Source organism: Chaetodon auriga, chromosome 17 (assembly GCF_051107435.1).
Source record: "Chaetodon auriga isolate fChaAug3 chromosome 17, fChaAug3.hap1, whole genome shotgun sequence".
NCBI classification, from domain to species: domain Eukaryota; kingdom Metazoa; phylum Chordata; class Actinopteri; order Chaetodontiformes; family Chaetodontidae; genus Chaetodon; species Chaetodon auriga.
The window spans coordinates 19,417,171-19,442,165 of NC_135090.1; the positions used below are offsets into that span (position 1 = coordinate 19,417,171).

Genomic DNA, 24,995 nt, shown 5'->3' on the forward strand with positions numbered 1-24,995 from the left:
ATCAGTCCGGACACACATCAGAGAAAACTGAGAGACCGTTTGCGATCTTTGCGTTCTCTTCTGCGTGTTGAATGTGTTTTATTTCTTCGCTTCGTCTGCATGTCTGTTTAGAAGTATTCCACGGCGGTCGGAAAAATGACCATACGGCATTTAAGGGGCTTTATTCTTCGACACGTCCTTTTTCTTTCTGATGCCAAATGCTGTTATTATTTTTAATGCTGTGTGTTTTGATTTTCTATGTATTTCATCTCATTGTCAAGGACCTGTGAGGCCGCGTAGGGTCGTGTAGAGAGCCTGAATGTGATCCTCTTAACTGAACACTATCATAATAATCAATGCTAATTTAATTCCAATAATCACTATTTTCCCCACAGTAGCTGTTTGTGACCTCGACACAGTCCTGTAAGGTTTTCCTGTGTACCTAAGACACTCAATACAGTGTAAATAAATTTAAAAAGGTTTCAGACTCAAGTTTCTTTTCTTCATTTATTACTGTAAAAAATAGTTATTTAATACTGAAGACAGAATATCAAGTATAAATATTTAAAAGAATTATATATATATATAGTATGAGCAGGAGGAACAGTTACACTGATCACAGAGTACTTCAGTGAACATAAAGGTATTTCAGTACACATTTAGTATCTGGTACTAATCCTTCAAAAGGAAAACAGGTTAAATAATGACTGGTGGCTTTGTGTACTTTGCAGACAGATAATGCTGTGAGGAAAGTGCTTATGAGACTTAAACCTAAAACTGGTCTCTGGTGAGGTTACACCTGTGGCCAGCGAGGGGTCACAGTCCTCATGATCCTCATTGATCAGGCTGCTGCACTGAGGCTGTGCATGACTCAGTCTGACCTCAACGTCTGGTGGACGTCAAGTGATGCTGGTCAGGAGTAGAAGTTCTCGGCCAGCTTCCTCATTCTTTTATTGCAGCGTTCGGCGTGGGGTGCTGGCGGGCTGAGCCAGCCGCGATCTACCACGTCTCCGCCTGGGCCCCCACTCCTGAGCTGAGGGCCGCTGTATGGATCTTCCTCGTCCGTGTCATCCTTATGGTCCGTACTGGTGGTAGGTTCCTCTCCAGCTAGGGGCCTTTCATCTGTGTCCCCTTTCAGCTCCTCTTTGGAAAGGTTTGGATGAAAGCACTTATAATAAATCACTTTGAATAAGAGTCCAAGGATATAAACTGCAACGACGCTGATGGCAACGATTACAGCAGACAGGTGTGAAATTTCAAAATAAGGCGGCTCAGTGCTCATCTGCCAGCACCACAAACCGCAGAGGAGGGAGATATCAGCCAGGATGTAGCCATGATAGAGCAGAGTCCTGTTCCTCGTCTGCCCCTCCACCACATTGAACCAGTCGAAATACCAGATGAGGCCCACGGTGGCTCGGTAAAGCCATTCCCCGCCCAGGCTGTCCATTAAGGCAGTCTGGGATCGCCAGACGAAGAACAACAAAACCACCCAAGAGCAAAAGAAGTGTGTGAAGATGAAGCAGGGCAGCACAGAGGCGAACAGGGCGAGGGCGGCGAGGCGAGACGAGATGAGGAGCAGGTTCCAGAGAAAGTAGACCACCGACGAGGTCAACGGCTGCTGCTTCTTGTCGGGCAGGAAGGAGCGCAGGGCGCGGTGGTACATGGTGACACTGAAGGCGATGGCCGAGGCCGAGCCGACGGCCTTCAGCACTGAGGAAGAGAGAGAAGCCATTTTATGGATGTGAGTGCTTTGAGTCTACTTTCACTATGATGAAGTGTGGCACTCAGCAGCTTCTGCAAACCGCAGAGATTGCAGAGTAACCTACGGCGAGGAGGATGCTGCATCATTTTGCGGAATCAGGGTCAGTCCGTTGTGACATAACAATCAGGTCATTTCGTTCCTCATTTCTGTGCTATTAGTGACCCGTCTTCTCCCACTTCTTTCTCAGAATTACCCAGAAAACCTGTGATATTGTTTCAGCTTTGAGATCCGCAGCACTGAATTCACCTTTTTGTTGGAAATCTCAGAGATCTCAAAACTGGAAAAAATACATATATTTAAACCAAAGCTATCTGCAATATAAAGTACTTTTAAGGGTAAAGAATAGTAACAATACCACGCTGTTCAAATACTACATTCATTCATTCATTCATCTTCTTTACCCGCGCATCCCATTTCGGGGTTGCGGGGGGCTGGAGCCTATCCCAGCTAGCAATGGGCGAGAGGCGGGGTACACCCTGAACCGGTCGCCAGCCGATCGCAGGGCAACATACACAGCCACACAGACAGACAACTCACACACTCACACTCACACCTACGGACAATTTAAAGACCAATTAACCTAATGAGCATGTTTTTGGTCTGTGGGAGGAAGCCGGAGTGCCCGGAGAGAACCCACGCATGCACGGGAAGAACATGCAAACTTCACACAGAAAGGCCCTGCCCGACCCCGGGTTCGAACCAGCAACCTTCTTGCTGTGAGGCACGCGCACTACCTGCTGCGCCTCAAAATACTACAGTACATTATAAAAATATAACTCTGAAATAAATACTTTTTACTACATTATGTCATCAGGAGATCATTTAAGAACTCCAAAGTGTAAAATATTAAATGATCCCATCAGGATCCACACTGGTCCTTTTATTATTCAGTCACTCGTGAGCCCCATAGTAACATACGGCACCTGTCACGGGATCGAGCTGGCCCCGCTGCAGGATGATGGTGACCATGAGGACGAGCTGAGGGGAGCTCTCTGAAAACGTCTCTATGAGCCGCAGCATGCTGAGATCGTGGCTCAGGAACACGGAGATGTCCTCGGGATCCGGCTGCTCCGAGAAGAAGCTGCGTAAAGAGACCTCCACGACGCCTGCGTGCCTGAAACGGATGAGGGGTCGAGAACACGCGGTTAAAACCACTGTAAGGACCGTAGGCTGATGGAGCCACACAGGTGTCACACATGATTTATTAATGTTTGATGAACAGGAGCCACTTCAGCAAAACCAGCCCAGCACAGATGATCAGATTATCTCCTTCAAAGGAGGAAACTGTGGTATGACTCATGTTTCTACCAACCTGAATCACTGTAGTGACTGTGAATGTGAAATATGGTCACAATCTGCCCCTGAGTTACGGCCAGAAAACTGTTTTTAGAGAGCGTTATGATGTCACAGTGAAGCTGACCTTTGACCTTTTGGACATAAAATACCATCACCTCAATTTAACCAATGAGACATCTGTGTGAAATTTTGTCATAATTAGCTCATGAATTCCTAAGTTAAGGCCAAAAACATGTTGTGTGTGGTCACTGTGACCTTTGACCAGTTCATCCTTCAGCCCAAGTTTGTGCCAAATTTGAGGAAATTCCCTTCAAGTGTTCCTGACGCACTGCGTGGACAGACGACCTAAAAACATAACAACCATCGCCGGCGTGGAGGTGTAATAAAACATCCTGTCAGCCGCCATGCTCATAGGAAATGAAACTTATGATGTAATTCATAGAACAAGATGACTTGACTATTGGTTTCAGATTCACTGCATGCTGAAACAACACACTACACACACACCACCCAAAGCTGGACGCAGGCCACAGTGCAGAATGATAGTGCCGCCCAGTTGTTCCATTAAGATTATTTTGCAATTCCCGTAAATGGATCTTCAGGAGCAGGTGAGTGGAAATGAGGGTGGAGCTGCACATTTTTTACTCGCCTGCATTCATTCCAGCAGTTTCCAGTTCGGCAGAGGGAAAAACAGCCTGAAGCACTTTAAAAACACATGATTATTATAGTATTCAAGGCTCACACAACCTGATGTAGATTCCCAGCTGCAGCACATGCAGCACCAAGAGCTGGCCCCGGCTCAGCCATTTCTCAACCTTCGTCTCCCTCTTGAAGCCCTCGTAGCTGTACCAGAGCCAGCTGAAGGCCTGGACGAGAACAGACGAGCCCAGGAGGAAGAGCAGCAGGATAGAGAGCTTCACGTAGGCCTTTTCCTGGTAGAAAGTCACAGCAGCCCACATGTCCAGCCCGATGTCGAGCAGCAGGAACACCAGACCGACGCAAGTGAAGAGGAAATCCACCGGGGAGTACTTGAAAACACCCATTGTGCCTGTCAGACCGAAACTCTCACATATCCCACTGAAATGTCTGCGACTGGTGCAGCGACATACTTCAGGACAGAGCTGTTAACACGTCACGGCTAACTTCAGAGGGTTTGAAAGACAACTGAAAGTAAGCAAAGAGCACAGGGTTCAGTATTCAAATACTGTGTAACTCCTCCTACACAGGGACCCTCCTTCAGGATGACTTGACATCTTAAAGGCATACAGTAGCAACATGATAACTGACAGTTTACATACATATAACACACACAGTGAAAGCTGCCACTTTAACAATTAAGCTGTGTAGTATTCCCTTTTTTTAATCAAGTAATGTTACTGTAAAAAAAACTACACAAATCAGACAGTTTGTAGTCTGCATCATCAGGTGTGTACGCGACAGAAACACACAAGTTAAAACAGATAATACAACAGTTACCACTTTAATGATTGCACATGGCAAATGAGGTAAAAGATTAACAACCAGCAGTGACCTTGACTTTTGGTTTCAGCAACGACGTGAATCCACAACGCTTTTCATCAACATTCTGCAGAGATGAGCAGGACGAGGTTTAGCACGTGAAAAGAAACACAAAACAGAACTTCAGAGAACTTTCAGGACGCCTGATAAGATTTAAAGAAAACATGCTGTCTGGAATAATAACGTAGCACCGTTTTATTCACCACACAGAGAGAAAAGAGCTCTGATGCTGAAGTAAACAGAGGCGCCTGACGCCAGGCTAAACAAACAGTGGATGAACACGCAAAAGGAACACAGGGGTTCGTACCTGCTCGACTCCTGAGGCTACAGTGACTGACTACAGTGTACAACAAGTGTTTTACATGTAAAGAATTAGCACTTGGCTTATTTTACACCATCAATATTTAACCAGTTCCCCATCAAACCTTGCAACAGCTTTAACACAGTAACAGAACACAGAAGTTATAAAAGAAAAGCTTATGGTCAAATCTACATTCAAAGTCCTTCAGCAGGTCCCAGTAGCAGCAGCTGTAACATGACCCAAAAACACCACACACACATTCAGACGGCCCGTGTTTTCATGTACAACCCTCACAAATCAAAACTTCAGCAGAATAACTGTTTTGGCTATTCAGTATATTATTACAGGTAAAATAATTGTTTCATGTTGTTTATTTTTGGCCTTGCTGTCGAAAAGAAAACAAGGCTGTTTTCTTATTTCCTGACAGTTTGTATTTGGAAATACAAGGAAACACGACAGTAACAACAAACACATATGATAACATAGCATGTATGAAAAAAAAAGCTGTCTGCCCCTCATGTGAAGATGGCACAATACAATCTGCTTTGTAGAAAAAGCAACAAATAAAACACCGAACTAACTTAACTAAAAACTGCCCTATATTCAAGTAGAGTTGAGAGAAATGGAAATGTTCATACCATAAGATAAACTGTGAAGTGTCTCCATCCATACTGCCCACTCTGTTTTTGAGCCTGTATTTTGGTTCACAGTATGTGGAGCATCAGGTGATGAATAACACAAACAGGAGACTGTTTGAGTCAATCATGACAACAGAAGGTAACATTTATCAGTCGTACGAGGTTGACACAAAGTCAGACATCACAGGTGTGACAAATCCGCTCTGTTTGTGCTATCAGTGCTCCTCATGACTCCTTGCCCGGAGTAAAAATGAGTGGCGTGGCAGGCCATCCGTTTGTTGAGGAGCTGGGACGACAGGGTGCCGTCCTGGATGGAAAAGTCTCTGAAGGACACTTCTGCGTCGGGCAGATCGTCAGGCAGTCCTGGGTCCCTCACCGGGGGCCTCCACAGCTTGGGGTGGAAGCAGCAGTAGTAGACAGCTTTGAAGAGCAAACCCAGGAGGTAGGCGAAAGGTAGAGTGATGAGCAGAGCGAGGGCGTACGGCTCACTCTGGACAGGGTCCCTGTAACACCACCACGTCACCAGCAGGATTCCCATGTCAGTGGTGATGAGGGAATGGTAGATGATGCTCCTGCCTCGGGTCCGACCCTCTGCTACATTAAACCAGCTGAAATACCAAATGAGCCCCACGGTGGCCCGGTAGAGCCACTCCCCGGCAACACTGTCCATGAAGTCTGTCCTCTGTCGCCAGGCCCACAACACAAAGACGAACCACAGCATCAGGAAGTGGGCGGCGATGTACCCGGGCAGGACAGAGGCGAAGAGGGCGAGGGCTGCCACACGGGGGGCGATTAGCAGCAGGTTCCACAGGAAGTAGATTAAAGAGGAACCCCAGCCCTGCTTGGCTTTGTCTGGGAGAAAGGAGCGCAGGGAGCGGTGGTAATCAACCACCATCCAGGCGATGGAAGTGGTCGATGCAGCGATGCTCACAACTGCGAACGCAGAAGTTAAAACATCAGTGTGGCAACCAAAAGGAAGTGTACACAGCACGCAACGGTGGGTTGTGTTGACTTACCACAACCCAGATGGAGTGTGCTTTTACAATCTCAACTGCGTTTACTTTTATTCACACATAAAACACGATGGCCAGCTGTTTAATTTTATTGTGGGGTGGAAGAAAGTCACATGAAAGACAACTCACACTGAACGGTCCTGGCCTTGTTTGTGCGCAGCATGACATAGATCATCAGGGTGAGCTGAGGAGCGCTCTCACAGAACGTCTCGATGAGCCGGAGCATGCTGAGGTCGTGTGTCAGGTAAACGGCATACTCAGACCCTTCCTGTTTCCTCCACCAAACCCTGAAGCCTTGACGTATGGCGGAGATGTGCCTGCGTGCATGAATATGTCAGAGGATGGCTGTTACCTGACAGACAGATTCTTTCAAGAAGCAGTCTGTCATGATGAATTAAGCGTGTTAAACAGCACGGACTCACCCATATTTTGAGCTTTTCATACATCATTAACTCATTATTTGTGCATTTTATGCATTCACTTCTCTTCTGAGAACCCGGATTAACTCGTTGCCACACCTGACACTTATGTTCATGGTCATAAATGTCTCACAGCACCTGTCAAATGCTGTTACCGACCTGCTTGACTGTACAACTCTGCACACATATCCAGTTTTTTTTTTTTTTTATAAATATGCACAGAGAGAAGAACTCCTGCAGGTTTGTGCGCGGGAATATCTCTACAGGGTATAATTTCAGTTGTTGTGTGACTGCGTTTGCATCAGGTTAGGCGTTGTAACCTGTTGAAACACTTTCAACATATTAAGAAATCATCATCAGCCAGACTACCATTAATACTTCCAATTAGCTAGATAGACTGTCCAATCAATCAAGTGATTAGCTGCATGGTTTAAGTTGCATTATTTCACCGATACAACAGGTTTGCTAACATTTACATAAATTTTGTTTACCTGCAAAGAAAGCCCAGCTGCAGCACATGTAACAGGCAGGAGAGCTTCACTTTGTCCCCGAAGAGCACGGTTCCTCCGCCGGTCTGCGCACTGAACCCCGGCAGCTCTCGGTCATACTTGAGCCAGAACCAGCTGAACATCTGGACCACGACAGACGACAGGACCATGAGGCCGACCAGCACCCCGAACCAGAAAAAGTTCCCCCGGCAGTAAAACTCGGCGGCAACCCACACGTCGGAGCCCCAGTCGACCAAGAAGGTACACACTCCGATCACGGAGAAGACGAAATCGACCCAGGAGTACTTTGAAAAAGTCGCGCGCTCCATTACCGTTTCCCCCCGTTAACTGACGCTGACCGGCCGACCGACCTGTTGCTGGGAAGCTAACATTCGGCTAACTTCGTGTACCGTTATTTCCCCCCGAAAAGCGATTTAAAACTCTTCAACCCATTGAACAAAAAGTTGCCGGCACTTTAACGCTTGAGCAGCAGGTTGAACTCACTGCAAGAAGGAATATTAAAACTTTGCAGGCATATTTTTGGTAAAAACGGTGGCCTTAAAACAAATATAACCGCCACACAGGAGAGCAGCGAGTGTTTGTAATGATACTTGTGTGTGTCTTTGTTAGCCCCGCCCACCGCGGCTTATGCGTGAAGCGACGGAGCAGAAAATCCGGGACGGACAGGTTTTAACATTTAAAGACCACACCGCATAGTCCACGTGGAGCACTATTAATCGATTAACTGATCGATTAACTCGTTTAAGGCATTTTTCCCCTTTATTCATAATCAATCCATCATTCAGTTTAAATAAATTTCAAAGCAGAATGCAAAGAAAAGTCACAAATTGCGCAAAAATGCCAGTCACTCATTCCAGCCTTGTGCTGTACTGCATTTAATATAAATGCTGACCTGAAGCAGCTGGTCGATTGCCTGGAAATGATGGGACTACCCGAGAGACTAAACTCAGGGCGTAGAGCCATTTAAGGTTAAGTCACTCCCCCTGTAGCCGCGGCCTATCGTATCAAAGGAGCGTGTGCATGTCTCCGTGCACCCGCGCGCCTCATCCGTCTACTCTTCCGTCTGTTCTGGTCGGATCGCGCATTTCGGCAACGCACTCAAGTTAAAAAGATGTCGAGAGTGTACATCGGAAGGTTGAGCTACAGAGCCAGAGAAAAGGACGTGGAGAGGTTCTTCAAAGGCTACGGGAAAATACTCGAAGTCGACCTGAAAAATGGGTAACGTTGATGCTCTTTGTCGATTGCCGTTGGGGCTAACGTCTTCACAGGCCGCACTTGTAGTCTGGGCCTTGTTTGTTGCGGCGGGCACGGCCTGCTAATGCTAGCTTAGCTGGTATGCTTGATATTTACAAATAAAAATCATCGAACGTGAGTTACGGCTAGGTCTAATTTTTTCCTTAAATGCTGGTTTTCTCGATGCAATGCTAAAGGAAATACTAGTGTTCGTGAGCGTTTGTGTAAAGCTTGGACTGTTTCGACCGTGCTTAGCTTAGTAACGTTAGCAAGCTAATGTTAGACGTGGCAATGTCACAGGCGACGGTGTGTACAATCAAACGGCTAACTAAACGTGTAAAGTTAAGCACAGCCGTGGTGCAACCTTAGATTGAATGTACCTTTTACTAGAAACGTGCACACCTATTTGTAAAATGGCATTACGAAAAGAGTTTTAGGTTAGCGTCAGTATGGCCTTCCCGTGAAAACGGTCCACCAGTTAGCGTCTGCCTTTAACGTAACGTTGGAGCTGCAGCTAGTCCGATCCACGCGTAGTTCCTGGAAATAACTGTTACGATTGCTGGTTGGCCTAACCATTTTCACGATTATTCATTTGGTCAACAATTTGTCAGAATTTAGGGAAAAGGCGCGGTACCACCCTCAAACCCCTAAAGAAACATTCAAGCGTCATGTTTTGTCTGACTACCAGTCCGAAACCAAATGTGCTCACGATGTGAGAGGCAAAGAGGAAATTGTCAACATGTGAAACGCCACAGATCTTAGCTTGAAAATGGCAGACGAATCTTCGATTGTTGAAACTGTACCGATACTCTCGTGGTAAAACTATCCGTCTGGCAATATTAGTATTATTATTATCTATTTTGCATTAATTTGTCCCAATTGATTAATCTGGTTGGAAGGTTACATGTTTCCTCTTCCAAAGCCTCACTTGTGAATGACATCTCTATATTATTTAAGAATCACCTGTTCACATCTGAAACGGGGACCCACTGCTTAAGAACACCTTTATTAGGTTATTTGCTATGGCCAGCATTTGACCTTCCTGGCTGTTGTGTTGGTGCACATGCTGAAGGGGGTGTGCTTCACCAGTGACCTCTGCAGTATTCTTGATCACGCATGTTATCAGAGTCTTTTGTTTTAACCCTGCGTTAACATGTTCTCTTCTTCCATGAAGGTACGGGTTTGTTGAATTTGATGAGCCCCGTGACGCAGACGATGCTGTGTATGACTTGAACGGCAAGGAGCTGTGTGGAGAAAGAGTCATTGTGGAACACACCAAGGGACCCCGTCGTGATGGAGGCTATGGTGGAAGAAGTAAGTCTTCAGTAGAGTAATGTATTTTACATGAATAATGTCATTGATGAGGGATTTTGTTTATTACAGGGAACAAAAAGGGGCAAAATTTAAGGTGTCCTTGGTGGCTGATGTGCATTTAATTTATATCCGCTATATCAGCTGAATTTCTGATGTGGGTAGTGACTGAGAGGTCTGGAACCAGGCCACACATATGGTCCTTTTATTGGTATTAAGACATGAGGTAAAATAGGTAAATTCTAGCTTTGGTCAGTATGGCCCAGGTCTACTGGTACCTGATCTCTGCTCCTGGTGTCTGAACAGAATCTGTCCTCTTTTCTGGATGTTAATGTGCACATCTTTAAATGAAACTCCTTTTGTTCTCATTTCAGTTTTTGATTGTCCTTCAGCCACACACACTCATTCACCCTCCATGTTAATTTCATCAGGTTTTGCTATCCTGGTCTCAATGAGCCCCCCAAGTTTTCAATGGCCTGTTTACCATATGGGTGTGTCTGTCTTTCTGGATGGGGTACTCCAGTTTTGTTTTTATATTGTCTTGCAAACCGGTCAGCATTGTATGAGCACCACTCACTACAGCACTTAACAGCTTTTCTATCAACTGAACAATGAACGTGGGAGGACATTTCCTTATCAGTGCATAATGTGATTAAATTTGTGTGCATCAGAGCCACCAATGACAAATCTATGGATTTCCATATGATGGATTGGAAGTGTTACATGTGAATATGTGATGGGGAGATGGCTTACTGATGGAAAGGATATAAATGTCTGAATTTGAATATGTAAGATAACTATTTGTCAAGTATCTTGTAATCTATTGATGTCTTATTCCGTTTTTTATTTTATATAAAATGATTGTCGATTTAAAGGTAAAGATTTAACAAAGAACCTCAATGTTTTAATTGAAAGAGTCCTTTGCTGACTGCCTGCCCCTATTGCTGGCCATGGTGTCCCCCCTTTCCAAGAGTGTGGTTTGACCATTCTGGGCCCCTGGGCAGACCAAAAAAGGGAGCCATTGTGAATGAAGACCGCTTTTCCCATTAGGCCCAGGCCGGGTGGTGAGGATGCCATGGGGTTAGGAACAGATGTGGGTTCAGCTCTTATAGGTGCCTGAAAAAAAGAACATGTTTTGTAACAGTGAAATGTTTTTAGATAGGATAGCTTAGAAACTTGCTTTAGTTCACCGTAAGTACTTCCTCGATCAGTTATGTTTTTGACTTTCTTTCTTATTTAGAAAATAGGCCTATTGAGATTTTTTTTTTTTTTACCAAAATTCTTGAAGCTATCATTTTGTTGCTTAGGTTTAGGTTTTTAAAAATTTCGATTTGTAGAAAGAAATAATTAGATTTTTTTTAAAGGATTTAATGATTTTTTTTTCCTAAGTCTCTTTTCACCTTTGCTTTTCCCCTTCTTTGTTTCCCTTTCCCAGATGAATATTGACATATGTTTTTAGCATGTAGCTTGGAGCTTAGTATGAATGCACCATCTCTGTTTCTTTATGGTCCTCATTTTATCTGCCTTTTCCTTGTTGCCTTTAAAGGTGGATATGGACGCTGGGGAAGAGACAGATATGGTCCACCTATAAGGACAGATTATCGGCTCATTGTTGAGAATCTTTCTAGCCGCTGCAGCTGGCAGGACTTGAAGGTACGTACAGTTTTTGTTTAGGTAATGCCCAGAGCCAATAGGTAGTACACAATAAATGTTATCTGTGACTGGTCTCTGACTGCTGATCTGCTGTCTAGTTCTTTAAATTTAGAAGTATATGACATAAGAATCGTCACCAATGTTACAAGATTGATGGATGTTGCATTTCCAAAACCGTTTGAAGTAATAGTACAGTAGATGACTACAGTGCAGGCTGCACTTTTACCCCCCATATCTTAGATGCTTTTCTTCAGTATCTCAAATAAATCACCACTTTCAGTTCACAGTTTGTGTTTCCATTTCTCTAAAGGACTACATGAGGCAGGCAGGGGAGGTGACTTACGCCGACACCCACAAGGGCCGCAGGAATGAGGGAGTGATCGAGTTCAGGCTCTACTCTGACATGAAGAGGGCTCTGGAGAAGCTCGATGGCACAGAAGTGAACGGCAGAAAGATCCGCCTCATCGAGGACCGCCCTGGAGCCAAACGCAAGCGCTCTTACTCACGCAGTCGCAGTCGTTCCAGGTGAGACACATCACTGTAATTATATACCCGTCTTCGTGATTGCATGTTGATGTTTCTAAATATAGCAAGGGTGCATGAGGAGGTTCAGCTGTGCTTTACAGAATGATGATTTTAAGCAGTGATTCATACGCAGGAGTGAAGAGCATACGGAGAAGCTGGCCTAGCAACCAAAAAAGCCTCTGAACATTCACCCCAGCAGTTGGCCTGTAGGACGTTTGACTGTTGCTAATTGTTCGTTTTTCTCAGGTCCCGCTCCAGGAGCCGCAGGTCTCGCAAGAGCCGCAGCCACAGTGAGAGCAGCAGTCGCAGCCGCTCCCACTCCAGGTGAGGAATCCCAACTCTAACAGAGGATAATGTGCTAAACACGTGGTATCTCCACAGTGAAATGAGCTGTCAGTAAACACTCAAAGCAAACTGTCTTGAAACCGAAAAGGTAGATGTGCATGTTTTCACGCAGACTTCAGAGACCAAAATATGTGTTCTGTCTCCCAAAAGCCACTGCACAGTAACACACGGGGGTTACCACCTTTAAGCCTCTCAGCAGCTCACCTCTTAAGAACCACATAGAGATATTGGCATTTAGTAAGCAGTAAGATGAGAGCAGATGTTTCTATAAATAGATGTTAACAAGGCCACAAAAGTGCATGGGTGCTAATGCTCGTACGCACGTAGCACACAGCCAGTGACGGCAAGTAGTAGCCTAATATTCACAGCTGCTGTTTTGCCTCAGCCTCCCTGGGTGTATTTTGTGACCGTGGATTAGGTTAATGGAAGCGGTTACGTGGTCTTTAGTCTCTCTCTGCCAGGACATCGTGTGTTTAAACTGCCTCATAGTCATCATTTTTAACAAAGCCTCAAAATAAAAAAGTTGGGCACAGAAGTGAAATGACACAAAGTTCTTCTATCTGGTTCTGTCCACAGAGCGGCTTCGCGCTCCCGCAGCCGATCCCGCAGCAAGAAGAATAAGGGCAAGAACAAGAAGGAGGAAGAAGAGCGCAGCAACGGTGCTCAGAAGAACAAGGATCGCAGCAGGAGTCGCAGCCCCAAGAGCAAAAAGAGCAAGAAAGAAGGTAAGAAGGGCAAGAAGGAGGATTCCCGCTCCAGATCCCGCTCCAGGTCTCGCTCTCGTTCAGGAATTAAGGATCGCTCCAGGAAATCTGGCTCAGCGGGCCGCGAGCCGCCGAAGAGTGACGACGAAGGTGGCGAGCCCGAGAGGGGCTCTCGCTCCCGTTCACGCTCACCCACTGAATCCAAATTCAGAGCCAGGTCTAAATCAAAGTCCAAATCCAAATCCTGCTCCCCCTCCCCCGCCAAAGCTCGCTCCCACTCCCGATCCGCCTCCCGCTCAGAGTCCCGCTCCAAATCCCGCTCCCAGTCTCGTTCTCGCTCCCGTTCCCGCTCTTAGTTCAGATTTTGGACTGTTTGTCATGCGCCCTCACCCCACCATCTCCCCTGTCCTCCATTTACATTCCCCAGACCCCAGAACACTATCCCCGCCTCCTGTTTTTTGATAAATAGCTGTAGAATACCAGGCACTCGACTCGATGTCCTTTATGCACATGCTACTCCGCTTCACTTGACTTTAAAATTTTTTTCTCCCCCCATTAGAAGTGTCTTGTACGGAGATGTTTGTAAAATAACAGGGTGAAATCTCAGTTTTATAAGTTTAAATGATGGTATGTGTCTTAGCCTTTTTTAAATCAAACGTAGAAGCATACTGTTTAGTCAAAATGCTGGATGGGAAAGTGTTGTAACATCTGCTCACCTTTTGTGAAATCCTTCTCATTTTATTTCAAATTAAAAAATGCCTGTTCTACATTTCAGTGGATTTAGTGTTTTATTTATTTATTTATTTTTTATTGGCAACAGATTCAAGTTGAGTGATGTGGGTATTGATTGAGCTTTTAACTACATAAACTAACTTTCTAATCGTAGGTAGATCATCATTAAATGTCTAAAACTGTCTGCCCAAATTATTCCAATTTTGCAAACCATAAAGCAAAAACACAAAGCGCTGGTGTTTGCTGCCTTTAAATTGTTTAATACAAACCTGACATTTAGGTTTTTCTGGCAGCTGCTCACTGTGGTGATGAGATCAGCTGGTTCCAATATGATCATGAGAAAACATTAAAGTGCACTTTGCCAAAATCTGTGCTGCTCTTTCAAGTGAATTAATGGTCAGATGAAGCTGGGCCCAAAACAGAGCTTTGACAACTGCGTCTCTTTACGTAAATACAGTCATTTTATAGTGAACACTTGGTATAAAACACTTACAGATAAACAGTCATTTGCAGAAATGTAACCACAGTCTGATGATGCTACATCCATCACCTTCCTCAACACTACACGTCTCCTCTGGGGGTTAAATCTTCCTTCATCAGTGTCCTCAGAAGCTCGGTCTGCGTCTCCTTTCTCCCCTCTCCTCTCTCTTACATGTCATTGAGTCCTGGTCCTTCACAAACTGAGGCTCAGCTCCTCTTCACCTCTCTGTCTGTGTGAGTGCATGCATGTTGGTAAACAGAGCAGACAGGCTGATGCCAGGTCAGCAGTCATCAGCCTAAGACAGCCACTGTCAGTCATCATCATCCTCCTCTGAGGAAGAGCGCATCACCCCGCCGCTGTCATCACGGTAACACCGGGCCAGAAGGCGCAACTGCTCCAGGGCCTCCTTGTAGTCGGATATTTCGGGGCCCTGGGAGAGGAAGCTGGGGGCCACGCGGCGGATGTCGAGAGCGCTGGTGGCACAGTGCAGCTCAGACAGCCACGGGCCGAGTGCAGGACCCGACTGGAGGGACGTCATGACGGGCACAGAGGAGACCACAGGGGCCGGAGCTGCAGAGGCAGACCAAAGCATCAAAGCTACAAAAATGAGACAGGGAGAACAAGGCAGATAGGAGTAAAATGAAATTAGAAAAGCACTCACCGCCGGGCGGGCGGGGCTGGCTCTGCAGGAAGCCCCGAGCACCGAGGGACTGACTGAAAATCTGAGGGAAAGGAGGTGTCAGCTTACTGGGAGAAGACGCCAACTGCAGAGCGCTGGGAGAGAGAAGAGTCGGGTTAAAATATCTTGTTTAATGTGAAGATACAGAAATGCGATGATGTGTTAGTTCACAGCATGTGACGGCGTGGGGACTCACAGAGGCGCTGTGGGATAGAAAGATCTGATGTAGGTGGCCAGGACGTCTTCCCCGCTGTGGAGGCTGTGCAGAGGAGTGGGTGGTTTGGTCCCTGGAGCCAGAGAGCTGATGGAAAGACCAGCACATCACAGATTTGTGTAAAAATCCTACTCATTTTACATGGAAAGTGAGTATTCAGATACATTTACTTCTTATATTTAAAATAAAGTATTGAGCTCTAATTTATTTGTATATTCTGACCTGATCAGTCTCTGGCCCTCAAAGCCTTTGAGTGACGCCCACTGGCCGTAGCATCGACCGTCGCCGGCTTCAGGGCAAGCTGATAGAGGTTTCCACGGCAACGCATCTGCACAGGCACTCAGGGCGTCAGGAAGAGAGCTGCCGTGCATCATGGGAAAGGGGACGGCACCATAAGCAGCCACCACCTGGAATTTACATTCACCGTAAGCTCAGAGTCTCCTCCACAGAGCACGTCAAACAGAGGAGGAGGGCTAACCCCGCAGCACTAAGTCACCTTTCTCCCAGACACAGCCAGTGTGTCTGCCACCTGCCACATGGGGACGCTGTTGTTCCTCAGCCTGTAAGACAAGGTGAGGGCATCCAGGGCCAAAGCCAGGACGGAGCTGCTGTGGTACCACAGCGAGGGCTGGCACACAGGAGGGACAGTGACCAAGTCAGTTAGTGGAAGTTTACATTTATTCACACAAATAACTGCACCTCTGAGTCTTCAAACGTCCTTCGTCACGTCTAAAATCTAAAAGAAAATTAATTCTGATGCAGTTTTAGAAGTCTTAACAGAACAATGTGGTGCAAATTCAGAGGTCAGACAGCGTTGCCCTTCTTATGCATTTAACTATAATTAAAACGAAGTCAATTAAAATTTCAAAATAAGGCCATGAAAAGGTCTTGAGAGCACAAATGTGATCCAGTGGAAGCTGCTGATCACCATATATTAGTCTAATGATAATAATACGGTGATAAAGGAAAAAAAAGCTCACGTCATAAGTTAGGAGGGGGAACGCTGTGGGGGAGGAGGGTCGTCTGCCTAGTCCTCCACGCAGGGTCAGCGGGCAGAAGAAGGAGCTGTTACTGGCCAGGTGGACTGTCCCTAATGTGCAGTTTAATTGGTGGTAGAGGTCCTTCATTGGAGTCTAGTGAACAGAAAGAAAACCACAAGTTCACATTTACAAAACATCAAAGCAATACGATAAAAAAGTCACAGAGATACTGAGCAGACTGAGGTTTGACTCACTGAATTTGGGTGACTGACAGGTGCTAACCCCCAGGTTAGGATGCCTCTTCCACCGTAAGAGTCCTGCAGCATCTCTGTGACCTTTGACCCCAGGCCAGCGAAGCCATCAGCCAGGTCACATAGAACCTGGAAACCCTGAGAGAGAGCGAGAGAGGAACGAAAGAAGAAAAGGAGATGTGTGAAGAGGATGTTAGGAAACAAATTTTAACCCGTTGACTGATGAACCTGAAATGCTACATCTTTTCAATACAATACAGCACAAAGTAATCATTTACTGTGATGACTTACCTGAAGATAATCACACTCCTCCACAAAGAAGTGCAGTTTGTCCTCCAGCTCCTCCAGCAACGAGCCCTGCAGGAGAGCCTCCCCCTGGCCAAAGGCCTCCAGACGGTGGGCCTCCCTGCACACCCACACATACACAAATGTGAAGCTGTTGAGATCCACACTCAAGCCACTAAATCCAACACAAGAAAATCCACCATTTAAACAGCTTAAATAAGGAGAAACTTTTAACCAGCTGTGAAAGTCAAATGAAAGCCCACAGAGAGAAGTCTGTGATTCAGGCACAAATCTGCATAACATCTGCCATCTACTGGAGAAAAGCAGGTACTGCGCTGTCTGTGCAGGAGGCGTTTGAAACAGTTCAATACTGACATATTGTTAATCAATAACTCAAGCTTTATGTTTCTTTACCAGGAGAAAACTATCATGAAATCAACTCCCTTTCCCTCATTTTCTCCACTTTCTGCACTTTACCCGTCGTGGTTGTACTGGTGGATGACAGAGATGGTGCGAGGGTGCAGGTGGATCCTGAGGAAGTCGGACCACACCTTCACGCTGCCCTCCAGCCTGTAGGCCTTCTGGACTCGAGCCAGCTGGCTGTTCACAGTGTCCACCCTCACTGCACCTGCTGGTGGGAGAGTTTTCAGAGCGGTCGCTGCTGTGCTGGAGACAAAATCTCGTTTATCGTGCAGAGTTCAAAAGGTTCGCTGAGGTTTTTCTTACCCGAACACTGAGGCTGGGAACTGGAGTAAAAATCTGCTTCAGCCAAGATCTCCCCTTTCTGGAGACGAAAACAGCTGTGAGGACAAAGCACTCAACCTCCACAGAACAGAGCGGAACAGAAAATATCTAACCATACCAAAATCAACCGTGTGAATGACCAAAAAACACTCAAGAAAAGATCAAGATACATATTTAAATTCTCCACAGAACAGTGAAAAGACAGATGTGAGTCAGCATTATTACAAAATGCTTGGCATCGTCGGCTCAAGACTGTGATGGAAGATGCTGCGTTCAACCATAAACACTCACGTCCAACTTGTCCAGATCTTCAAGGAAGGAGTTCATCGCTGGAGGGCTTTCTTTGTGCATCATGAGGTTTCCCTCCCTGAGAGATGGAGCACATTTTCACATCAGAACGACAAAGATTCCTCAAATGCAAAGACTCTTCAATAAGAAAGAAAGGAATCCAATATGTCCGTCAATGTAGGACCATGTGAGGAGTGCTGTTGTTGAACAGTATTTGATTATGCACACACACACACAGACGACTCTCTTACACACCATGTGACAGCAGAGGTGTCTTTGCCGGGGTCATACAGACGTCCCTCCTGCCGTAGAGTCCGAAGACTTCCTGTTTTAAAGTGAGAGCAGAGAGCAGGTGAGTTTATCAAGCATCACAGACATCCTACACGTGGTTACTGCGTGACATTAAATGACAAATATAAACCCACTGATAAAGACATTAAACCAGCACACAAAAGGAAACTTTTCACTCAAAATGCCCCAAAAATTAGGTCAATTATATTTAAATAAATCTGCTTCAGATCAAAAATCATGTGACAGGAGATGTTACCTTTGAGATCCATGGCGATGAGGCGAGGTGTGTGCGTGACGTGTCCGCCCAGAGTCTGTCCTTCGCGGAACACGACATCGCTCTGGACGTCCCCCGGTGGCGTCTCCGGATCGTACGATAAAGCCGCATCCTGAAAATGAGAGTGAGTTATCATCAAATGTCAAATCTGAAGACAACTCTCGACTAGCAGACCAATAAAACTGATTAGCGCCTGCATCACTGCTGCTTATCCAACACACCATCAAACCTCCTTCAACATATTGAGCATTTTGTTTGTTTGTTTGTTTACAGCTTTGAGCTTTGGACAGAAGACACAGTTCTATGTGTGCAATGTAAAGTTGAATCAAGGTATATTGTTTTCTGACAAATGTTTCACCACTGCAATGGTAATTGTGTCTTTACACGTTCATGTGGGCTGGACACCTAATTGTATGTGCGTTATAGAATAAACCATCACAGTCTATGTTCATGTGCATCACCTGTACACCCTGTTCTTACCTGTCCATAACCAGATCTCATTAAGCATATACATCTACTGCATTACTGCAGAACCTCACTAATTTCTGTCTAAGAAAAATGTGTTTGTCTCATCTCATACAGACTGCTGACACGAGACTTCATAATTAGAAGCTTTAGCATCGTAAATCCTGGTGGCTAAAGCTATCTTTATGTTCTAGCTCCTGTGCGCTAACTTGATTTTATAGCATGTCCTCGGTTTGTTAAAAGGACCATAAAATGCACATTCATGGTGGTGCTAGCGTTAGCCACCTCTGCAGCTCAGAGCAGACACGGAGTGAGGTCTCAAAAGTTTGACAACACACGCAAAGCTAGCTAGCTAGCTCTACGCTACACGCTACGGTGTTCCTCACCTGCAAATTCCACCAGTGAGTCCCCACAAAGTTTGAATAATGTCCCAGCTGAAGAGTGATGACTTCTCTGCAGGGGTTACTCATCGTGACGGGATTCAACAATCAAGATAAAATATAAAATTCTCTGCTTTGTACATGATGGACATGGTTTACAAATGACAACACTGAACAGCGACAACCTAACATGGCTCAGATAGATCGGCTTCTGTGATTGGCTTAAGAAGATTCATTAAGAACTGTGATTGGATGCGGAAATGACGTGTCGATAACGTGTGGTTTCACCGTGCCGTAGCTTCACGTGCCGTCTCTGTAAGCTAGTCTCCTCGATGTGAAAGATAAAGAAGTATGACAAAGTTTTCTAAAATGAAAATGATGATTGATTATATTTTATTTTATCATTACAGAAGAAATAGATGATTGTGGTGCTATGACAATATTATAAAAGAGGTTTGTGGGTTTGGAAAACTGGAACTTAGCAGGTCAAAACAATCAGTTTTAAACCAAAGATTGATTTACTGACGTTTTAATAAGACTGAGAGAAAAGCAGAACACCTGAAGTAGTACAACATAATATTTAGTGATATCTCTGTTCTTCCCCCCTTTTTATTTCTTCTACATAATTTTAAATACTGAAATTCTTTAACAGTCCTGCCCTTGATTTGCATGGTACACTGCTGTCCTCAGGTCAGAAACTATCATAATCTACTGATTGAAAGTAGGATGTGCATCGAGCGTATACTGTGAACATTAGGTCAACTCAGATCCTTAGAAATGTAAAATAACCTCAGATTGAGCTGAAAATGTAACCAAGTGATTCAAAAACTCAGATCATTTTAGACTCAGTCTGTTCTCCTGTAGTATTTGTAGTATTGTAGTGAGCACTAGGATCATACTTGACTATAAGATACACTAACATATATGCATCACAAAGGCTTATTACAACTCTCATGATATGTGTATTAAGGCATTCACACTATGCAGATAACACATTATAGATAAGTAGATATGAAGCTCATAGGATGTGTTACCATCTTTAGCTTTACATGATACGGGAATGGGAGTTGAACTTTGATGTGACAGCAGCCATTGAAATGTTCTTTCTATTGTTCTATTGAATTATATATATGTATCTAATAAGCATGTGGCATAGTAAGCAATGATTTATGTAATTTAAGTAGCTCCTTGAGTATTTCCTTAACTTTGTTTTGTTTTTGTAATCTTTTCTGCTGCTTTTACTTTGAAATTGTCACAGAGAAGTAAAGTCATGTCCATATGATGAGGATGATGATGATGATGGTGATATGAACTAGCTGAGTTCATCCAAACATACACATCACAGTGCGTTTGAAATTATTCTAATGGCATCAGTTTTAGTTTGTAGAGAAATAAAATAATTCTCACGTTCATCCCCAGAAGTGATGTTTCAGCTGCTGCTTTGAATCTTGAACATGTGCAAACACTGGAGGCGGTTTAGACCAGAGGACTTTAAGACACGACAATAAAGTGAGCAGCTTGTTTTTATTGATTCAGCGACACATGTGGACTGTGGTGGACATTTTTAGGGTTTAGATGTTGCCATTGACCATGGGGACAAAAGACTGAAACCAGTCCTTCGCCTCCTCCATCTTGTCCTCCATGGTGGAGCGCATCTCTTCAAAGATGTTCTGGTAACGCTCCTTCATGCTCTCAGTGTTGGTCTGCCACCTCTGCTTCATGTTCTCAGCGCTGGTCTGCAACCTCTGCTTCATTTCGTCAGCGCTGGTCTGCAACCTCTGCTTCACGTTCTCAGCGCTGGTCTGCAACCTCTCCTTCATGTCGTCAGCGCTGGTCTGAATCTTGTCCTTCATGGTCTCCATCTGCGACCTCAGCAGATCGTTCAGGGTGGTGATCTTGGCCTGGGCGTTGTCGCGCACCTGAGCAAAATAAGGGTCGAAACGCGCCCTCATCTCCTGCATGTTGTCTGAAGTGCGGGCCTGAAGGTCCTCAAAGTAGTCTGCAACTTGTCTGAGAGAAGAGTAAAAACATCAACAACAATTTAAAGATATTTAGACAAAAATTAACTCCCCCTTAACTCTTTAAATATCCCCAAATAATAATATATTTAACCAGAATCAGTACAGAGGACATGACTGTAGCCTCCTCAGTGGTGAATTCAGCACTGTGTAACAAGAAGTCCAGGACTTTATTGTTTGAACAAAGTCTATAAATTAAAATCTGTTCATGTTTTATTGTTTTACAACATTGAATCAAAGTAGGAAAAAAACTGATTAACAGAAAAAAAAATGTCAAAGTGAAAGCAGATCTCTAAATTACTTAAATAATAACTGAAGTTGTAAAACAGTAAAGCAGTGTATCAGACTATCAGAGACATGATGATAAAGTCTTTGACTCATTTCTATTCCAGCTTTTATCAAGATGGACACATTTATGGTCTGCTGTTAAGAAATGTTGTAAAACATTGACTGAAAAAGAGGAAAACTGAAACTTGTCTTAATTTTTCTAATAAAACAATTTAAAGTTCTCATGAGTTCAGTTAGCAGAAGTCAGAGAAACTGGCCCGAGTTTCCCATCATCCTCTCTGCTGCAGTGGCTTTCGCTCACCTCTTGATCTCCTGTGTGTCCTTGCTGAGGCGTTTCTTCATCTTGCGGGTGTAGGTGGAGACCCTCCCCCTGACGTCGTCGGCGTTCTGCTCCATCATGGTCTGCAGCTCCTGGCTGTACTTGTCCATCTGCTCCCTGGCCTCGCTCATGTGCTCGCGGAGTCTGTTGGCCATCTTCTGCAGGTCTTTGGACAGACGCTCGGCGGCCTCCTGGGCATAGGGGGCCAGCTTGGTGCACAGGTCGTCCTTGTATATGGCCAGCTCAGCCATGCTGTCCTGGATCAGGGTGCTGTCGGTGGGATGAGAAAGATGACTTTAGGCATGTTTTGGGGTGTTTTTGTGAAGCATACAGGAGCCAAAGGGGGCAAGACTGAGCAAATACAGCTGTCATTCAAGATGATTTCCTTTAAAAATGTACAAATAAAGCTTCGATCTGCAGGAGCAAAACTCATCTGAACTGAAAGTCTGGGGGTGACTGAGACTAAAAAAACAGAAGTCCAAAATAAGACGCCTGAAAAATGGACTTGAGACCAGGTTGTGCTGCAGGTGTCAATCAGCACCTCCTCACACTCTGACTGTGTGTTGTGTAACCAAACGGATGTCTGACAGCATCATGTTGAAGCTTTTCAGCCCAACACAGTCTGACAAGAACACAAAGACCCAGACAGAAACAGAGCTTTAAGAAGTATGAGGATCATTTACTTCAGTGACAGTCGCAGTAAAATACTCCATCATGAGTAAAAGTCCCGCACGTATCATATCAGCAAAAGGGACTGAAAGTACCAAAAGTCAAAGTACTCCTTGTCAGCGTTTAATTATTATATATCATCAGTTATCAGCTTATTATGCACTTTAATCTTTAACTAATCTAACTGTCCTGCAATAAATGCGACCTAAGATTTTTTTTATGGGTCTAAATGGCAAATAAACTGTGTACTGATGATAATCTCGTCTGTTTCAGCCTCACTTTTGGAGTCTAGACGATCCTTCACTGGACTAAATGTGAAGTGTCAGAGGTTTCCTTGACGTTAAATCGGTGTGCCACACGTGAACTCACTCCAGCTCTCTGCTGATCTGGGAGCTCCTCATGCGGCTCACCACTTCATCTGCCTTCGAGCTCAGGTCAGTGAAATAATCCTTAAAGTTGTCGACGGCGACTTCCCAGCGGCTCTTCCACTCATCCTGAATCACACTTCTTGCTTGGCAGCCTGTTTGGACGGAGACAAACATCCCAAATACTCACTTTTAAAGTTTTTACATGGGAAATAAAACAGGGTGGAGGATGTTTGGATAACAGATGAAACGGCGTCTCTGACTGTAACAAGTGTCCTTTTATTTATGAAGTTCCCTTCAGCTCTGAATTATTATTATTATTTGTGTGCAAGACCTGGAGGAGGCTGTACTTTCAAAATAAAAGCCCCCAAAGAAGCAGCAGGGTGGTGATCTTTGCCTGGACAGAAGCAGAAATCTCAGTGTTCCTCTTTCTTTCTTTCTTTCTTTCTTTCTTTCTTTCTTTCTTTCTTTCTTTCTTTCTTTCTTTCCCTCTGGCTTCCTTCCTTCCTTACTTCCTTCATTCCTTTCTCTCTTGCTGTTTTTGGCTGTTCTTCCTTTATACTTTTAAGTGTTAATACGATTGTTTATTAATTTTCTTCTCCCATACATCTGTTATGCAAAATAAAAATTATTGTAGATTTTAAATACTAATTTAAAAGTTTTTTTTTTTGTTTTGAACTCACCCGAGAAGACAGCCAGCACAAGGATTACTGCAAAGACCTTCATGATGACCAGTCGTAAGGACACCTGGAGCATCAGATGATAAACAGGTTAAAACGATCTCAGCAGTGACAGACAGGTTTCAGTCACTCTAATGGTGAACTTACACACAGATAAGCATTTCACCTGTTGAACATTAATGAACCTTTTTTAGCTCAGATATATCACACTTAAGTCTGATCATGTCTGAATTATTGACATGTTTGTCTTCTTGAGTGATGAACGTGAGCTGTTATCGACTGCTTTAAAATCAAAGACAAACATAAACATTTCACATTATTTGACATAATTACAAACAAATCACTAACTCAGCTTTAAACAGGGAGCAACCAGCTGTTAAAGTTTGATAGAAATATTGTGACCTACCTCAATGATCCTGATCTGTGACGTCTGTGAGACCGACTGAGCTCGTCACTCACTATTTATACAGTTTAGGTGGCACGGATGCGATCCAATAAATGTCTGGAGGATTGCTGACCTGCGTCCGAAGTTCCCAACATGAACTGCGTTGTTGTCACCTTTTATTGCTGTGTGTGTTGTTTTGGCTCCACGTCGCACACTGAAAGTACACATGCAAACACAGGGCGGTAATTAGGAACACCCGAAATATCTGATCAGGGTCTGCACGAGGTTAAAGCCTCCGATTGAAAAGTGGAACAGTTTGATATCAGCACGAACAGTTTAGGACAGATCCCTGAATTAAACTCTGTCTTCTTTCTGCTCATGAGACTCTGAATTTCCGTCACAGCCTCAGCGGCATTGATAGCCCGACAGCGAAAAGGCCAAAGGTCATTCTGTATCATATCACTGTCCGGTTGGTCAGGTTCATAGTCTGCTTTAACAACTGCTGTCTGCATTTATACGGCTTTTATAAGATGGGAAACTTTCCAATTAACTACATTCTGTACAGATCGGGCTAATCAATGCATGACATCAGTGTAGAAACTGCTGATAAACCAGGTCACTGCTGCTGCTGCTGCTGCTGCTGCTGATGATGATAAAAACATAAACAGACATGAGGCCATAGAAGGAGATTTGTGGTAACATGAGTTTTCGGTGCATGAATATGTACAAGTTCAATGTTTTCTTGACTAAAGCAGAGGTTCCTCACTGGGTCATCGGGTCAAAAAAAGACGTTGTGAGATGATAAACAGGATATTAAAGCAGAAAAAGTATAATTCTTCCTCACAAAATCCTCTAATTTGACCTCTTCAGACCTCTAAAGGTTATTTAAATCATAAGAAAATGCATCCAGTGATTTTTCTGTCGGCTTCTTGCTTTAAATATTCAGGATTTGAAATGATTTTATTTATTGTTTGATTGTATTTCATGCAGCTGCGGCCATT

General features: G+C 44.5%; 5 protein-coding genes across 7 annotated transcripts; 1 reads left to right on the forward strand and 4 right to left on the reverse strand.

Moving 5' to 3' along the window:
* Positions 1 to 582: 582 nt before the first annotated feature.
* Positions 583 to 4,178, reverse strand: LOC143335487 (XK-related protein 8-like). The gene is made up of 3 exons (XM_076754955.1): positions 3,785 to 4,178; positions 2,665 to 2,855; positions 583 to 1,689 (listed from the first exon to the last, which is right to left on the reverse strand). The coding sequence occupies exons 1-3, from the start codon at positions 4,078 to 4,080 to the stop codon at positions 893 to 895; spliced, it is 1,284 nt and encodes a 427-aa protein (XP_076611070.1). The 5' UTR covers positions 4,081 to 4,178; the 3' UTR covers positions 583 to 892.
* A 410-nt stretch (positions 4,179 to 4,588) lies between these two features.
* On the reverse strand, positions 4,589 to 7,997 carry xkr8.3 (XK related 8, tandem duplicate 3). Its single transcript, XM_076754879.1, has 3 exons — positions 7,418 to 7,997; positions 6,637 to 6,824; positions 4,589 to 6,427 (listed from the first exon to the last, which is right to left on the reverse strand). Exons 1-3 carry the CDS (start codon positions 7,741 to 7,743, stop codon positions 5,676 to 5,678), a joined length of 1,266 nt encoding a protein of 421 aa, XP_076610994.1. The 5' UTR covers positions 7,744 to 7,997; the 3' UTR covers positions 4,589 to 5,675.
* Positions 7,998 to 8,462: 465 nt separating this feature from the next.
* srsf4 (serine and arginine rich splicing factor 4) lies at positions 8,463 to 13,975 on the forward strand. 2 transcript variants are annotated; one of them, XM_076754204.1, is made up of 6 exons: positions 8,463 to 8,653; positions 9,843 to 9,982; positions 11,526 to 11,632; positions 11,943 to 12,157; positions 12,404 to 12,481; positions 13,079 to 13,975. In XM_076754204.1, exons 1-6 carry the CDS (start codon positions 8,547 to 8,549, stop codon positions 13,560 to 13,562), a joined length of 1,131 nt encoding a protein of 376 aa, XP_076610319.1. In that variant the 5' UTR covers positions 8,463 to 8,546; the 3' UTR covers positions 13,563 to 13,975. The 2 variants fall into 2 exon arrangements, with proteins under 2 accessions (XP_076610319.1, XP_076610320.1); XM_076754205.1 differs by lacking the exons at positions 8,463 to 8,653; positions 9,843 to 9,982 and adding an exon at positions 10,866 to 11,091.
* Positions 13,976 to 14,018: 43 nt separating this feature from the next.
* On the reverse strand, positions 14,019 to 19,460 carry msto1 (misato mitochondrial distribution and morphology regulator 1). 2 transcript variants are annotated; one of them, XM_076754202.1, is made up of 14 exons: positions 19,277 to 19,460; positions 18,408 to 18,537; positions 18,116 to 18,185; positions 17,864 to 17,939; positions 17,555 to 17,612; positions 17,306 to 17,459; positions 16,835 to 16,949; positions 16,547 to 16,681; positions 16,293 to 16,445; positions 15,809 to 15,940; positions 15,535 to 15,719; positions 15,295 to 15,399; positions 15,081 to 15,193; positions 14,019 to 14,989 (listed from the first exon to the last, which is right to left on the reverse strand). In XM_076754202.1, exons 1-14 carry the CDS (start codon positions 19,358 to 19,360, stop codon positions 14,730 to 14,732), a joined length of 1,770 nt encoding a protein of 589 aa, XP_076610317.1. In that variant the 5' UTR covers positions 19,361 to 19,460; the 3' UTR covers positions 14,019 to 14,729. The 2 variants fall into 2 exon arrangements, with proteins under 2 accessions (XP_076610317.1, XP_076610318.1); XM_076754203.1 differs by having other exon boundaries at positions 14,174 to 14,989; positions 17,306 to 17,456.
* Positions 19,461 to 20,841: 1,381 nt separating this feature from the next.
* apoea (apolipoprotein Ea) lies at positions 20,842 to 23,655 on the reverse strand. Its single transcript, XM_076754941.1, has 5 exons — positions 23,613 to 23,655; positions 22,934 to 23,084; positions 21,878 to 22,165; positions 21,058 to 21,280; positions 20,842 to 20,925 (listed from the first exon to the last, which is right to left on the reverse strand). The coding sequence occupies exons 1-5, from the start codon at positions 23,653 to 23,655 to the stop codon at positions 20,842 to 20,844; spliced, it is 789 nt and encodes a 262-aa protein (XP_076611056.1).
* Positions 23,656 to 24,995: the final 1,340 nt, after the last annotated feature.